The sequence below is a fragment of the Chrysemys picta genome, unplaced genomic scaffold, assembly GCF_011386835.1.
Source record: "Chrysemys picta bellii isolate R12L10 unplaced genomic scaffold, ASM1138683v2 scaf431, whole genome shotgun sequence".
Lineage (NCBI taxonomy): Eukaryota > Metazoa > Chordata > Testudines > Emydidae > Chrysemys > Chrysemys picta.
The window spans coordinates 1-16,086 of NW_027053138.1; the positions used below are offsets into that span (position 1 = coordinate 1).

The 16,086-nt window shown below is 51.0% G+C and overlaps 1 protein-coding gene across 2 annotated transcripts; it reads right to left on the reverse strand.

Moving 5' to 3' along the window:
* Positions 1–1,717: 1,717 nt before the first annotated feature.
* Positions 1,718–15,743, reverse strand: LOC135978751 (butyrophilin subfamily 2 member A1-like). Of its 2 annotated transcripts, none has more exons than XM_065579564.1 (5): positions 15,581–15,743; positions 12,500–12,616; positions 11,347–11,379; positions 2,018–2,050; positions 1,718–1,915 (listed from the first exon to the last, which is right to left on the reverse strand). In XM_065579564.1, the coding sequence occupies exons 1-5, from the start codon at positions 15,723–15,725 to the stop codon at positions 1,854–1,856; spliced, it is 390 nt and encodes a 129-aa protein (XP_065435636.1). In that variant the 5' UTR covers positions 15,726–15,743; the 3' UTR covers positions 1,718–1,853. The 2 variants fall into 2 exon arrangements, with proteins under 2 accessions (XP_065435636.1, XP_065435635.1); XM_065579563.1 differs by lacking the exon at positions 15,581–15,743 and adding an exon at positions 14,144–14,466.
* Between the last annotated feature and the right edge of the window lie 343 nt (positions 15,744–16,086).

The window sequence follows — 16,086 nt, forward strand, 5'->3', positions numbered from 1 at the left end:
GTATCCGGATCCAGAATCACGTTCACTGCAGAGATGGGGCAGAGCATCAGGGGCAGAGCCCAGCCCATCGGGGCTGTTTCCCATCCTCCCCCCAGCTCTGATTTCCAGCCTCTATCGCCCGGGAACCTGCTTCTCTGCCTGTCACTGCAGCTCTCCTCCCAGGCACTAGAGGCAAATAGCTCCCCTGAAAGAGCTGGAGATGCCTCTAGCTCCCATTGGGCCTGTCTGTAACCTCTACAGAGGCCCCAGTGAGGAGAGAGCTCAGGTGTTACACACACGGACGTCATTTCAAACCATTACAAGAACTCAGTAGTCACCTACCACAAAATCTGTGCTGTGGGGCCGCTACCACGTCTCCACAGCTAAGACAGCAACTGAGTCTCCAATCTACGCCTGAGCTGGGAGCCCTCTATTCTAACACCCGCAGAGTCATATCACACTCAAATTTGGTAGATTTGGTCTGGGTCTGAGGTAGAATTTTTCTACCAAATTTGAACTGAATTGGCCAAAGGGCTACTGATTGACAACTCCGTAAAAACAGAGATTTCACCAGAGTCCAAAAAGCATTAAGACAATTACCCGCAGCCAGTTAAGGTAATGTACACAGTTTCCTAGATCCCTTCTAGTTCATGAAGTCAATTAACAACAACACAACACATGAGAATTCACCACACGTGTCCAGGAAAACCCCAACTCTGACCCACAATTACAAACTCCTGTAAGCGCCTACCCCCCTGGACTGACAGCGGGTAAGTCCCCAGACTTAGGAGCACTCTGAGTTATCGCAGTTACACTGGAGCGCTGGTGACTCCATAGTTAAGTGTGAGCATTGTGACGAATCTGGCATTTTCATTGACCACACTGCTTTCCCTGTGACTTCTGGCATGTGTGCATCTGCTGGGCAGCAGAGTGGTGCAGGGGGTCTGACATTAACATACCAGCTTCACTTACCTGCATTTTTTCTGACTTTACTCCAGCCTGAAATCAAACACACCAAGAGGTGAGCACTTCCCGGAGCACGGACTGGTGGCGTAGGACACAGTGTCATATGGGGGGTGGGGGAAAGGGGACACATGGCACTTACCAAGTTCAGCCAGGGATTTCCCTGCAAACAGAGAGACATGGGTGTGCAGTCAGTTCTACAACAGCTCCTGGGTTAGGGGATGTGCCTTTAAAGGACCACTTTGCCCCCTCCACTGTGCTCTCTGCTGGCTTCTTTCTGCCCAGGTCTCCTGGCCTGAGCTCCATCCTCATAGATCTCTCCATGGATCACACCCCCCTTCTTGACATCTGACCCTCGCTGGGTTCCCATGCCCTGCCCTAGCTGGGCTCACCTGTGGTGTAGTGTCCACACTCCCCATGTGCCTAGAAGCTTGGTGAGGGGCTAGGCCCTGATAACGTGGAAGTGAGGGTTTAATGCGCTAAACCTTGGCTCTGGATGCTGGATCTCAACTCAGGGATCAGCAACATTAGCTGGCTCCTTCTCATTGACTTTGTGCCTCAAAGAGTCAGAGAGTGCTTGGAGACTTTAGGACTCTGCTGAGCCTCTTTTTCCAGGGCATCAGGATCTCCCCACCCCGCCATTCCTTCAAATTCAGTAGCAAAAAGGTACATTGGCACAGGCAGACCCACCAGTTTGGGATATGGACACTCCCCTGTGTGTGTAGTTTAGAGGAAGGTCTAAAATCAGGCTTACGATGGAAACTGAGCAGCAACTTTATCTATGGAGCAGTTACCCCGCTCCATGATTAGTCAGAGCTCCCCGGCCGTTTGGTTCCCAGAGCCTCTCCTAACAGACAGTGCAGAGACAGAGGCCAAAGTCTGTCTGACTATGTACAGTGAGAGAAAATCATTCAAGCCTCCTGAGAGCCCAGACATTTACCTCTCTCGTTCTCCAGCTCAGAGCGTAGAATCTCTGGAAGAGAAAAGGAAGAAAGAGGTGAGGTTTCATGCTGTCGCATTAACGCGGTTATTCATTTCCTACTGTTAGTTTGGTGAACTTGTCCCAGGAACTTACCTCTCTCTTTCTCCAGATTAGATTGCAGATCGTCTAAAGAAAGAAGAGATTGAGAGAGGTGAGATTCCAGTGGGTGATGGTCTCTTCTAATACTAGCAAAGAGCTGCTATTTTGCAGAAAACCATAGCTTCATAGAGTTTAAGGCCGGACGGGTCGTAGTCTGACCTCCAGTACATCACAGACCTTAGACCCTCACTCAGTCACCCCTGTACCATGCCCAAGGCTACGATTTAGTTACGGGTATTTTTAGAGAAAGTTGTGGACAGGTCACGGGCAATAAACAAAGAAATTCACCACCTGTGACCAGTTCAGGATTTATACGAGAAGTACCCCTAAGTAAATCTTAGGGGGGGCCCTGCTGGAGAGGGGGCAGGGCCAGTGGCACACGCTGCCAGGGGTCATTGAGCAGCAGCTGCTGTGGCCGCCCGAGGGACCACTGCTCAGGCAGTCTCTGGGCCAGCCCCACCGGCTGCTGCTCAGATGGTCCCGGGGGCCAGCTGCCCTGGGCCACTCCAGCCGTGGCTGGCAGCCGGTGCAGCTGGCTGTGGGGCTGCCTGAACAACTGGCTGACCTCATTTGAAAAAAGACATTGAAACACTGGAAAGGATGCAGAAAAGAGCCACGAAAATGATTTGAGGGCTGGAAAAAATGCCTGACAGCGAGAGACTGACTTATAATAATGGGATTATTCACACACTTAAAGTTACACCTGTATCTAGCTGAACTGGGGCCCTGATCGCTCTGGGCCTCAGTTCCCTGAGTGGAAAATGGGATAAGAAAGGGTTACTCACCTTGTGCAGTAACTGCAGTGCTTCGAGACGTGTGTTGCTCCACTCTCTGTGTATTCACACCCCTGCGCCTCTCATCGGAGATTTTAGGCAGCCGTTTCTGTTCGGCCCACACATACGCTCTCCCCCTCCCATGCATTAGGTCACTACAGCGCTGTGCAGACAAACTGCCCCCAGTTCCTTCTCTACACAGAGCTCATAGGTAAGAGCTCCAAAACAGAGGGGAAGGAGGGAAGTAGTGGAGCACCCACAGGGGGACACATCTCAAAGAACCACAGTTACAGCACAAGGTGAGTAACCCTTTCTTCTTCTTTCAGTGGGTCTCTATGGGTGCTCCACTCTCGGCGACGCTGCAGCAGTGCCCTGAATGGAGGGGTGGGCTTTCAGAGTCGAGTCTAGTACTGAGCATCAGACACTGGAATAAAATATAGCAGCGGATGCAGGGGTGCCGGAATAGGGGGATGAAGGGGTCAGCCCTCCCCCCACTTTTTGCCATCTGTACGATCAAGTGACGGGAAGGGGGAGAGGCATGAGCAGCAGGTGGGGTCTTGCGGGGAAGGAGGGACAATGCTGGGTTTGGGGGAAGGGTTGGTGTGAGGTCAGGGGTTTGGGGAGAAGAGGTGGCATGAGCACAGGGAGAAGGGGCAGGGGCGGGGCCTCAGGGGGCGGCATGGCACATGGGGTGCAGCCACAATGGGTCAGACCAAAGGTCCATCCAGCCCAGTAGCCCGTCTTCTGACAGTGGCCAATGACAGGTGACCCAAAGGGAATGAACAGACAGGTTATCATCAAGTGATCCATCCCCTGTCACCCAATCCCAGCTTCGGGCAAATAGAGGCTAGGGACACCATCCCTGCCCATCCTGGCTAATAGTCATTGATGGACCTGTCCTCCATGAATCTATCTAGCTCCCTTTTGAACCCCGTTATAATATTGGCCTTCACAACACCCTCTGGCAAGGAGTTCCACAGGTTGACAGTGTATTGCATGAAAAAATACTTTGTGTTTGTTTTAAACCTGCTGCCTGTTAATTTCATTTGGTGGCCCCTTGTTCTTGTGTTATGAGAAGGAGTAAATAACACTTCCTTATTTACTTTCTCCACACTGGTCATGATTTTATAGACCTCTATCATATCCCCCCTTAGTCGTATCTTTTCCAAGCTGAAAAGTCTCAGTCTTATTAATCTCTCCTCATACGAAAGCCATTCTATGTGGTGGTGAGTGCACCAGTTCCAGAGTTTCACTGCCTTGGTACAAAGGGAAGGTGAGCTTGCTCTTCTCTAGTGATTTATGTAAAACATACATGCAATGTTGCCTATAATCTTTATATGCTTGCCCCGATCAGTGGTAAGAAATGTGAACAAGCTTTCCTGACTGCTCTGAGTTCCAGTAAGTACATATGCAATGTGGATTCGAAGGGGAACCATTTGCCTTGAATAGCATGGGTGACCAGTTGGGCTCCCCATCCCAATAGGTATGCGTCTGTTGTCATTATTAACATTGGGGGTGGCTGAGTGAAGGGCACTCCTGAGCAGACATTGTGAGACTCTTTCCACAAGTCAAGGGAGTTTTTGAATGTTGAGGGCATCAATAGAAGTTTGTTTAAGCTGTGTGTGCTTGGTATGTATCCTGTACTGAACCACCACTGAAGGCAGTACATGTGTAGTCTCACGTGATTTATTACGAAGATGCCTGCCACCATGCGTCCCAGTAGTTGAAGACCATTTCTTACCAAGGTCTGAGGCTTGGCCTGTCCGTTAGAGATCAAGTTATCTATGGTGTTGAACCTGCATAACGGGAGGAAGGCTTTGGCCTCTGCTCCATCGAGGTAGGCCTCTATGAATTCCAGACGTTATACTGGAGTTAATATGGTCTTTTGGATGTCTACTTATAGAGCCAGTTGGAGGAATAGGTCCATAGTCTTTTGTGGGGGAGTCAAAGCATCATCAAAGGAGCATGCCTTGAGCAGGCAATCATCTAGATACAGGAATATTATCACTCTTTGTTTACGAAGGAGCACCACAACCATAGAAAGGACCTTTGAGAACACTCTGGGTGCAGACAATGAAAGTGGTCTTGTCTCAGAGTGAATACTAGAAACCTTCTGTGGATCACGATATGGAAGTAAGCATCTTGTAGGTCAAGGGTCGAGAACCAGTTTCCATGGTCCAGAGATGGGATTATTGCTGACAAAGTAACCTTCTTGAAGCGCTGTAGCTTTACAAATCTGTCGAGTGATCTTAGATCCAGAATGTGTCTCCAATCACTATTGTTTTTCAGTATCAGTATTTTTATTTTTTAATTTATTTTATTTTATCTGGAAGTACTTGGAGTTGAAGTCCTTCCCTCTGTGTTGAGTAGGAAGTATAGCACCTCGGTTCAGAAGATAGCTTGTTTCCTGATGTAAAAGCTACTCATGAGAAGGGTTCCTGAGGAGGGTCGGGGGGAGGGGTAGGCAGGAGTGAGGGCGGTAAAATGGATCAAATATCCTGTGGAGATGATCTCCAAAACCCACTTGATCCCAGTTTTGATTAAAAAGAGTAAGGCCGCTGCCAAAGTAGTGGCGATGTTTGGGTTTTTGCAGCAAATTAAAATGGGGTTAGTAACTCGGGGCCTCAAATAACACATCAAAATTCATGCATAGATGCAGATGGCTGTGATGTTGATCATTGTGGAGCAGTTGATCTTCCCTTTTGTATTCATTGTGTTTTCTGTTGGGGTTCATAATGCTCTGGGGGGGGGGGGGGGAAGAAAATTGATCAGGCCGGGATCTCTGTGTCATCTGTGATTTATTATATCTTCTTTTTTGTGCAGGTGCATAAATTCTCAGTGAATGCAAAGTGGCTCTAGAGTCTTTTAGTATGTGGAGGGATTATCCATTTTCTCTGCAAATGATTTGGATCCTTCCAATGGAAGGTCCTCCACAGTAGACTGGACTTCCCTTGGAAAGCCAGAAAGGTGAAGCCAGGAAGCCCTCTGCATGCCCACTGCTGTTGAGATGAAGCAAGCAGCTGTGTCAGCGGTATTTAGAGAGGGGCCTGCAACAATGTCCTTGCAAGAACCTGACCCTCAGTAGTGATCACCTGAAACTGCTGGGAGATGGTCAATGAAGGCGTTTAATGTAGAATAACTGATATGGTTGTATTTTGCCATAAGAGCTTGGTAATTAGCCATCTTAAATTGCAGGGTCACCTAAGAATATGATTTTCAAGTTGTTTTAAGTTCTTGTCACAGGGTGTTGATTTAGAACGGTGCTGTCTGCCACGATCATTTACAGCATAGATGACAAAGGAGTTTGGGAATGGGTGGGAAATAAGAAATCCGAGTCTTTAGAGGGAACATAATATTTTTATCCGCTCTCTTGCATGTGGGATGTACCGTGCCACATAGTCTTTGCTGGGTCCAGCAATGCCTCGTTAATAGTGAGTGCACTACAGGCTGATGATGAAGTGTGTAGGATGTCAAGCAGCTTGTGTTGCAACACCTTGACTAGAGAATCCACTTCTCTCTTGCTGAAGTCTTGAAATGGTTTGAAGTCTTTTGCCAATGTTGGTGGGGGAGGCATAACAGCTTCATCAGGAGAGGATGAAGAGATGTTAGTCACTGGAGTAATCCCTTTGTCTAATCTCACTGCCTGTTCCTGAAAGTTCTTCTCCCGTGGATCAGGAGATCCAGACAGAGAAGCAGTAAGAAATTGCCTTTTCCTAAGAGCAACAGTAGTGGGAGTCTTTTGCACTCTGATAAATGGCCAGTAGTGTTGTTCTGGTCTACTGCAGAGCTGAAGTACTCGGTATCGAGGGTCTAGAGCACTCTATTGGAGATGACCTAGAGGAACTGGTTCTCTCTCTACCACCCCTTTCCCCCCCATGGTACCGAACTCCCATAGCCTGTGCCCTTTGGGTTTTTTAGGCTTACCAGTACCCGAGGAGCCAGTCGTCTCGTGGGTATCCAGTTGTAGATCAGTCAGTACCAAGGTGGTTGATCTTGTTGGGGATCATGTCTTTGGGGTAGATTCTCTACCCAATGACGTGTAGCCTGCTTTTTTGTGGCTTTTTGAGAGGAATCCAAAAGTTTCCTCTTCAAAGCTGCCATAGAGTGTTGAGCCGAGGAAGTAGATGGATTCGGCCACTTTGGGGACTGTTGTATGGGGTGGTCCCAGGGCCAGGGTCAGAGGCTGATCCAAGTGAACTTTCCATCTTTAGTAGTCATAGTTTTAGTTCAAGGTTATTCCTAGCCCTTGATTTTAATGTCAGGCAGAAAGTACACTTTTAAGGCATGTGTGACTCTCCAAGACAGCGAATGCAGTGGGAATGTACATCACTGCCTGGAATTGCTTCTCGGCAGTAGAAGCAACACTTAAATCTGGAAGAGCCAGGCGTACCTTGTCCAGGTTTCACTTCCCCAGAGGGAGGAGACAAGAAAGAACTAAGGACAGGGAGTTCGCTAGTCTTATAACAAAATAAAGAGGGGGGATTATTTTATTGGGTTTTTTTTTGTTTTTTGTTTTTTTAAAGGAAGCAGAAGGGGAGTATTAACACTAACTGACTGAAACGCAATGAATGAACACTAATAACTCGAAACAGAAAGTAAAATACAGATGAGGCATTCTCAAATCGGAGGCTGCTGAGGCTCCGTCTCAGGTCAAGGCGGTTGAGAAGGAGCTGAGGGCAGTTTGTCCGTGCAACGCTCTATAGCTCTACTGCAGGGCACGAGACAGGGACAGCGTCTGTGGGGGCTGAACGGACACGGCTCCTAAAATCTCTGATCTGAGGCGTAGGGGACACGAATACACCTGCAGTGGAGCATGCACAGGGACACTACTCCAAGAAGAATGATACTTCCTTCCTCCCACCCTTTGTCTTATCTATTTAGCCCTTCAGGCCTTGTGCCATGTGTCTCTGCACCGTCGAGCTCAACAGGGCCTTCAGTTCTATTGTAACATCACCTATAATAAATAATAATAATAATGTAACTCTGCTCACCTCATGAAAGGGCAAGCCGGAGAGATTAGAAAATGAGGAGAGGTGCAGAGATCTTCCTTCCTGCTGACAGAGTCAAGGACGTGTTGAACTAGATTTGATTCTTTGCAACTAGCTGTGTAACCCACTGGCGATGTTAGTTAAAGTCCCCTGTGGGTCAATCCACAGAGAATACAAGTTGTTACAGCCCCTAGCAGTGGTGAACTGCACCTTTCAGAGGATCTGGCCTGAGCCAGTTGGAACCCGTTGTCATTACGCACAGGCTCACGTCAGGCAGTGCTGACTGTGGGGTACTGGAGACTGTGTTAAGATGACGAGCTATCGTCTTAAGTGTGAGGGGCTCCTGGTCCTGCTTGAAGGCTGGGGGGGCTCTGTAGGGAAGTGTCAGTGGGTGATCTGGGGCTTAAGAACATAGGAACAACCAGACCAGTGGGCCAGCTAGTCCAGTGTCCTGTCTTCCAACAGGGGTCAGTGCCAGAGGCTTTAGTGGGAATGAACAGAACAGGTCAAGTATCCAGTGACCCATCCCCGTCCAGTCCCAGCTTCTGTCAGTCAGAGGTTTAGGGACTCCCAGAGCACGGGGTTGAATCCCTGACCATCTTGGCCACGGATGGACCTGTCCTCCAGGAACTGATCTAGCTCTTTTGTCCTTTTTCTGTACTTTTTCCAATCTAATATATTTTTTGAGCTGGGATGACCAGAACTGCACGCAGTATTCAAGATGTGGGCGTACCAGTGATTTATATAGTGGCATTGTAATATTTTCTGTCTTATTACCTATCCCTTTCCTAGTTGTTCCTAACATTCTGTTCACTTTTTTGAGTGCATCTGCACATTAAGTGGATGTTTTCAGAGAACTATTCACAATGACTCCAAGACCTCTTTCTTGAGTGGTAACAGCTAATACAAACTCCATCATTTTGTATGTAGTTAGGATTATACTTTCCAATGTCATTACTTTGCATTTATCAATACTGAATTTCATCTGTGAATTTCAGCCCATTTTGTGAGATCTCTTTGTAACTCTTTGCAGGGAGCTTTGGATTTAACTCTCTTGAGTAATTTTGTATAATCTGCAAACGTTGTCACTTCACTGTTTACCACATCTCCAGCAGCCGGTGTGCAAAGAGCCAGCCTAGACAAGGAGGGGAAGAGTTGTGCTCCTCTGCCTTCAACTCACAGACTTTACGGCCAGAAGGGACCATCATGATCATGTAGTCTGACCTCCTGCACAACGCAGGCCACAGAACCTCACCCACCCACTCCTGTAATAGACCCAGAACCGCTGGCTGAGTTACTGACGTCCTCAAATCATGATTTTAAAGATTGCAGGTCACAGAGACTCCACCATTTACACTAGTTTAAACCTGCAAGGGATCCATGCCCCATGCTGCAGAGGAAAGCAAACAAAAAAGAAAAAAACAGGGTCTCTGCCAATCTGATAGAGGAGAAAAGTCCTTCCTGACCTCAAATATGGTGTGTCTCTGTTTTTGGTGTTGTAGTAATTGGGCCTGCAAATTTACCCTAATTATGAGCTCAACTGTGAGACAGGAGTGAAAGCTCACAAAATGTCACAATAACGTATAACAGTGAATGTGGAGGGGAAAAGGGGAGTGAGACTGAATTAATCCAAACAAAAATCCCTCCTGCTATAACTCAAAGACTGTGTTAAGATCATGCCTGGTAAACAAGAGAAATATGGGATCAGAAATCAGTGAAACAAAATTTGTCAGAAATTAGGCCTAATTGGTGGACAAAAGAATGAGCGGACGGACTATTCCACCCCATACTCCATTTTGGGTTCTTCAAAAAGATTTTGGCGGGAATACGTTTGAACAGACGCAGGGTACTGCTATTCCGTCTGACTGAAAGAAGGGGGAGGAGTGAGCTTCGCTGTCATGGCTGCCACTCCTCCCTCCCCTGGAACCCCAGGTCTTCTTCAGCCTAATCCTGAGAGATGCCCTGACCAGACCAGGCCAGAGAGAGGGACCCAGAAGGCAATGCCACTTCCACCAGCTCTGGCTGACTCCTGAATACCACCGGCAATGTGATGTCTGCCCCAGCCAATGTGTCTTTTTCCTTCTCTTCCCTGTTGCTCTCCTTTTTCTTTATAAGAAGAATCTGGCTTAGCTGGCTAAAAAAACCGTATTTTGCAGCACTGCTGTGATCCTGCGACCAGAGAGGCAGATAAAAGCTATGCCCCAAACAGCCCAACGCTGGTGTGATTTTTCCAGAGTGGCTAATCAAACTATGGGCTGGGTTGCATTTCTCCGCAGTGAGGCTGCCAGCGAGAGTCAGCACCAGAACAGAAGCTGCATTTTCTCTCTTTGCTACTCTTCTTTCTCTCTGTTGGGAAGAGGTGCCAGCATCAGAAGAAAGGAGCATCACACGCTGGACAGAGGCAAAGGTGGGACAACTGGGGTGACAACTCTGCAGCCAGGGAGAGAAGGAACTGACTCCCTCCCGGGGTCACACCCCATATTAATCAAAAACTTCTTTTATTGTGAATGATGATTTACAGTTTAATATTTTCCTAAGTGAGTATTTGATGTTACTGTCTAGTCTATCATCACTCCACACTTTCTAGTATAGTATTGTTCCTGCCAAATTTCTGGGGGTTTTCCTTCATTAAGTTTAGAATACAAGATTAACTCCATGGTGCTGGTTTGCCTCCGGCTCTCCTCACGGTAGGCATAGCCTAGCCAAGCCATGGGTCATTGCCCAGTTCAAACTTCTACTTCTCTACTAACGTCTTCTCTTTTCTCCAAAAAGGAGACTTATTCCCATCTTTAACACCGTCTAAGAGACTCTCAGCCATGGTCGGGGTCTGGGGAGGGGCAGGTTCCTTCTAAACTCTTTCACTGAAGGCAAAGGGGACAGGGGATGTCATTAAAACAAAAGTCTTGTGCAAGACTTTACATTTCAAATGCCTTACCTGTTTTTCCTTCTTTTCTGTATTTTTAATGAAAGGTTAAAAGATTTGTAATGGTGTGTTTGCCATGGTACAAAGCAGGCTGAGGTCTCTGGATACCAAACCCCCAAGGTGTCTAACTCTGTTTAATATTGGACAGAGACATGTTGTGTTGTCGTCTTTAACTGTTTGTTCCATGTAAATTACTACAACCATGTCGGGGTTCTGGATTCCAGGCAATTATGTCATGTTACGTGACAAGCACACATGCACTTGCTGGAAGCGTGCAGCTCACTTCTCTGGGTATGTGCTGGGGGCGTAACACTCATCAGCAGGAACTCAGACACGGAAGTTCCCACTTCAGTCCCCCGGGTGTTGGCCAAAAGGGCAGTTATCACATTCATGGGGGCTTATCCAGTGTTCGTATTGATTGGGACAGAGAAAGTACATAATCGACTGGTGCATGGGTCACAGGTTCCCCCTGTCCCGTTCCACAGAGGACAGGAGCAGTTACAGCCCCAGCCAGAGAGCCTGGCTCTGCGAATTGGCTCACAGGGGGGCCTGTAACACACTCACCAGTGGGTCACATCCACAAGCCTGTTTTTTAATTTGTTATTAATAATAACGATAGTAGTAACAATAGACACTCACGTATCTCTTTCTTCAGTTCAGCTTGCTGAGTGTCTAGAGGGGGAGAAGATTGCAGTGTCACGTTTACAGGGATCTCACTCCTGTTCATGAATGTCACTGGGCTGTAATTCCTAAGGCCCGGTGCACGGATAGCATTTGTAGCTATGGCGGTTGGGGGGGGGGGTGATGTTTTACCCAGATAGTTATAGTGGTACAACCCCCTAGTGTGGATGCAATTACACTGGGACAAAGGTGCCTCATACCATTATAGCGTCTCCCCCTCCCCAATGGCAGTAGCTCTACTGGGGTAAGCGCCTTCATCCCGCTATAACTGCATCCACACCAGCAACCTGTGCTGCTTTCTTTCCATATCCTGGTGGGGTCACAGCGACACCGTGTTTGGATGTAGACAAGGACTAAGATTAAGGAGGTGGACGGTGCCATCCCCCATAGCCCTACATGCTGTCAGTGCCCTTTGGGTCTAACTAGCCTCACCAACCCCCAGGGAGCCCCATAAGTCTTGCTGGATGTGGGAGGGACCTTGATGAATAGCTCCTGCTCGTTGCCTGCAAGCAGGCCTGTTCGATACACGGACATTAGCAGGTAGCTTGGGCAATGGATGAGCTGCGGAGCTGGGTCTCGGGAGACTTGGGCTCTATTCCCAGCTCTGCCACTGACTTGCAGAGTATCCTTGGGCAAGTCATGTCCCTGCTTTGTGCCTCAGTTTCCCCCTAATTAGATTATAAACTAATTGGGGCCAGGACTGTCTCCCCATAGGTGTGTGGGGTGCTCACAGGTGCGAGTGTGATACAAGTGACTATACAGATCCATGCCCAGTTTTCCGGGTCTCGTTCCTGCTTCAGACTGAGTGATCCCGACACTCACTGAGCACCTAGGGTCAGGTTCATTCTATTCTACAGTGAGACCCAAAGGAGTGACTCTACATCTGGCGCTTCTCAGGTCACACCCAGAGTCGTGGCTCATCCAGGATCCCCACCCCAGGGTGAGTTCAGCTCCTCTCTGCCATTGCTCACTCCCTCTCCCGCCGGCCCTCTCACTGATGTCCCCCAAATCTCTCTTCCTGGCACAGGACAGAAGCCCCCCGACAACCTTCTCTGAATTCAGGAGACCCTCGCTCCGGTTCCACAGCACCCCTTCCCCTCGGCCACCCTACCTTTCGCTCTGTGCTGCTTCCAGATGCAGTAACTGGCCAAGAGGCTGAGAAAAACCACACCAGCCAGGGTCACCGACAGAGCCAGCTGGCAGGGAGAGGTCCTTGGGAGGAACACATCTGCAAGGCAAAGTTGCATTGATTTGAACCCAGACAGAGTGGATGTGGCAGCAGCAGGAGTGAGGGGAGCCCGCAGCATCCTGCAGTGGTCTGGGAGGATCTCACAGGCATCTTTGGTCAGGCTTTTGAGAGATGAGAAGTGGCTCCTCCCATGAGGCTGACGGGAGCCCAAGCTTTGGCCTGGTCACTGAACTTGGCTAGGCCCTGGCTACACTGCAGATAGGCCGTCTGCTGTGAGAGCTTCTGTTCTGCTGGGGCCGAGCACGCTGGCCATGCTGGGCTTGGACCTGCTCACGTCTGGCCTTAGGGATGGGCCGCCTGGGAGACTGCCCAGGGCACTGTCAGAGGAGCTCGCTGCCAGCCAGCACGAGAGCGCAGCAAACTCCCAGAGGCACCGTGTGAGGGGCACCAGATTTCTCCTGCTTCCTCCTGGCAGAGGAAGGTGGTGGAGCCGCAATGCACAGATACTGCTTGTGCCCCCTACATTCTTCCATGCCCCCCTAGGGGGCTGTGTGGGAGGGGGCAGAGCAAGGAACAGTGCCAGGGCCCCCTGCATCCAGGTCACTTTCCCCATCTGGGCTGTGCTGTGGGGCATCAGTAGGGTTACCATATTTCAGCAAGCAAAAAAGAGGACGGGAGGAGCCCCGCCCTAGCCCCGCCCCTGCCCCTCCCACTTCCCGCCTCCCCAGAACCCCCAACCCTCCCCCCGTTCCTTGTCCCCTGACTGCCCCCTCCTGGGACCCCTGCCCCTAACTGCCCCCCAGGACTCCACTCCCTATCTAAGCCTCCCTGCCTCTTGTCCCCTGACTGCCCCAACCCTTATCCACACCCCCACCCCCAGACAGACCCCTGGGACTCCCACGCCCCATCCAACCACTCCCCACCCCCTGACAGCCCCCCCCCAGAACTCCCAACCCATCTAAACCTCTCTGCTCCCTGTCCCCTGACTGCTCCGATCCCTCTCCCCACTCCTGCCCCCTGACAGCCCCCCCAGAACTCCCAACCCATCTAAACCCCTCTGCTCCCTGTCCCCTGACTGCTCCGATCCCTCTCCCCACTCCTGCCCCCTGACAGCCCCCCCAGAACTCCCAACCCATCTAAACCCCTCTGCTCCCTGTCCCCTGACTGCTCCGATCCCTCTCCCCACTCCTGCCCCCTGACAGCCCCCCCAGAACTCCCAACCCATCTAAACCCCTCTGCTTCCTGTCCCCTGACTGCTCTGATCCCTCTCCCCACTCCTGCCCCCTGACAGCTCCCCCCCAGAACTCCCAGCCCCCCACTCTGCTCCTTGTCCCCTGACTGCCCCCTCCTGGGACCCCTGCTCCTAACTGCCCTCCAGAACCCCACCCCCTACCTAAGCCTCCCTGTTCCTTGTCCCCTAACTGCCCCCTCCTAAGACCCCCCCCCAACTGCCCCCCAGGACTGTATCCTGACTGCCCAAAACTTTCTCCACTCCCTCAAAAAGCCCCCCCCGTTTCTTGACTGCCCCCTCCAGAACCTCCCTGTCCCTTCTCCTGCCCCCCTTACCCTGCTGCTCAGAACAGGGTGTTGGGCTCTGTGCGAGCCGAGCCGGACACGTGGCTGAGCTCCCCAGCACAACAAAACCCGGTCCCTGGCCCTGCACAGTGCTGCCGGACCGGGTTGCAGGGGAGAGCTGCCGGCTCAGAATGCAGGGCGGATCCGGCTCCTCTACAGCTGCTCCTGAGTCCAGCCCGGGACTTTTCTGCAGCCCTCCCAGCCGCTCGCTCTGCTCTGCTCTGCCGGGGGAGGGGGGAAATCCCGGACATTTTGAGTGCATTACAAATTCCCCCCGGACGCTATTTTTAGCACGAAAAGGAGGACATGTCCCGGTAAATCCGGACGAATGGTAACCCTAGCATCAGGAGCTGCTGCTCTTTGCCCTCCCCATACCCAGCCCAGGGGAGGAAAGTGACTTGGATGCAGAGAGCCCTGACATTACTCCTCGCTCCCCCCTCACAGCCCCCCAGGGGGCACGAGGGGCAATGCGAGCGAGGAGTTGGAGAGGGGAGCGAGCAGCAATGCCAGCTGCCCCTTGCATCCAGGTCACTTTCCCCACCTGCGTGCAGGAAGGGAGTGCAGGGGCTAAGAAAGAAGGGATGCAAAAGGGGGCTGGGGAGAAGGGGGTGCAGGGGTTGGAGCACAGGTGTGTTGCTGAGGTTAGGGGTGAAGGGGGTACAGTGCAGGGGTTGGAGTGCAGGATGGGAGTGCAGGGCTTAGCTGCAGAGGGGGTTCAGAAAGGTTTAGCAGGGAATGTGGAATAGGAGAAGAGAAGGGGTGCAGAAGGTGGTTGGGGACAAGGGGCGCAAGAGAGTTAGGGGAGAAGGCGGCACAGTGCAGGGGTTGGGGTGCAGGAGGGGAGTACAGGGGGATAGGGAAGACGGGGTTTTTCATTAGTATTGTTATTGTGTATTTTACAAATAGTTTCACACACACACAGACACACACACGTCTCAGATTAGAAGTGTGAAATCCCACTCAGTTTGATCAGTGAGCACCACCTCTCAGCTACTCGGCACTAGCACAAGATGGGTCCATCTCCCCCGTCTGCCTGGTTCCCTCCTTCCCTTACTCTAGTCTTGGAGCATGCAGAAACCAAAGTAAGGGCAGCAACACACCCTCTGCCATGCCTCCCTTATTACTGCGCTGCTGCTGTCGGGGGCACTGCCGTCAGAACTGGGCACCCCAGCCAGCACCCGCTGCTCTCTGGCTGGCCAGCCAGGGCTACATTCTGAGCCCCAGAACCTCGTTCAATACAAATTAGGCACTGGGAAGAGGTAGTGGGACCCTGGGGCTGTGGGGAGCCTGGGGAGCCCATGAAGGCCAGGGACAATGCGAGGGCAGCCACAGGGGTCGGGGCAATAGGGGTCACTGCATCCATAGGGGCCAGGGTGCCAAAATACAAGGTCACCCAGGGTGCCATTTTCCCAAAGGCTGGCCCTGGACCTGCTATGTGCATCGTTGCTGTTCTCTCTTGGCCGAGACGGGGGTTGAGGACAGAGCAGGACAGGTTCTGGTTCGAAGCGTCTCTTATAACAGCAGCAGTGTGAGTATCAAACAGCCGGTCAGCCTGCTGGGATATTTTCTCCATCACTGGTGCTAGTCGCTGCCCGCTGAAGTCTCTCCACAGCACTTGGGGCTTCGGATACCATCCGGCCGATTCACACACCACGTGGATCCCTCCATCCTGATATCCATCGACAGAAAGGTGAGGGGTGGAGCCCAGGCCTGGAGGGGAATGGAGTGAACCTGTGTCATTGCTACACCCTGGGCCCACCAGAGAACTGCTCTGGTGCAGACTGGAGTGTGGGCCTGTGGCACTGGGAGTCCCAGCGGTGTAGCAGTGTCCTCCCTCACCATGAGGTTACACATACAGATCTACCACGTGATGGGTAGATCACACACAAAGCGCCCGTCACCCCCTGTAGCCGCACGGACCTCAGGGTATCCAT

Excerpts from the sequence above, each read along its gene's own strand:
- LOC135978751 (XM_065579563.1), bottom strand. The coding sequence starts at position 14,414 with ATGCACTCAAAATGTCCGGGATTTCCCCCCTCCCCCGGCAGAGCAGAG. Across the intron at positions 11,380-12,499 it reads GAAGCAGCACAGAGCGAAAG|ACACTCAGCAAGCTGAACTG; the intron begins GTAGGGTGGCCG and ends CTCCCCCTCTAG. Across the intron at positions 1,916-2,017 it reads TAATCTGGAGAAAGAGAGAG|AGATTCTACGCTCTGAGCTG; the intron begins GTAAGTTCCTGG and ends TTTCTCTTCCAG.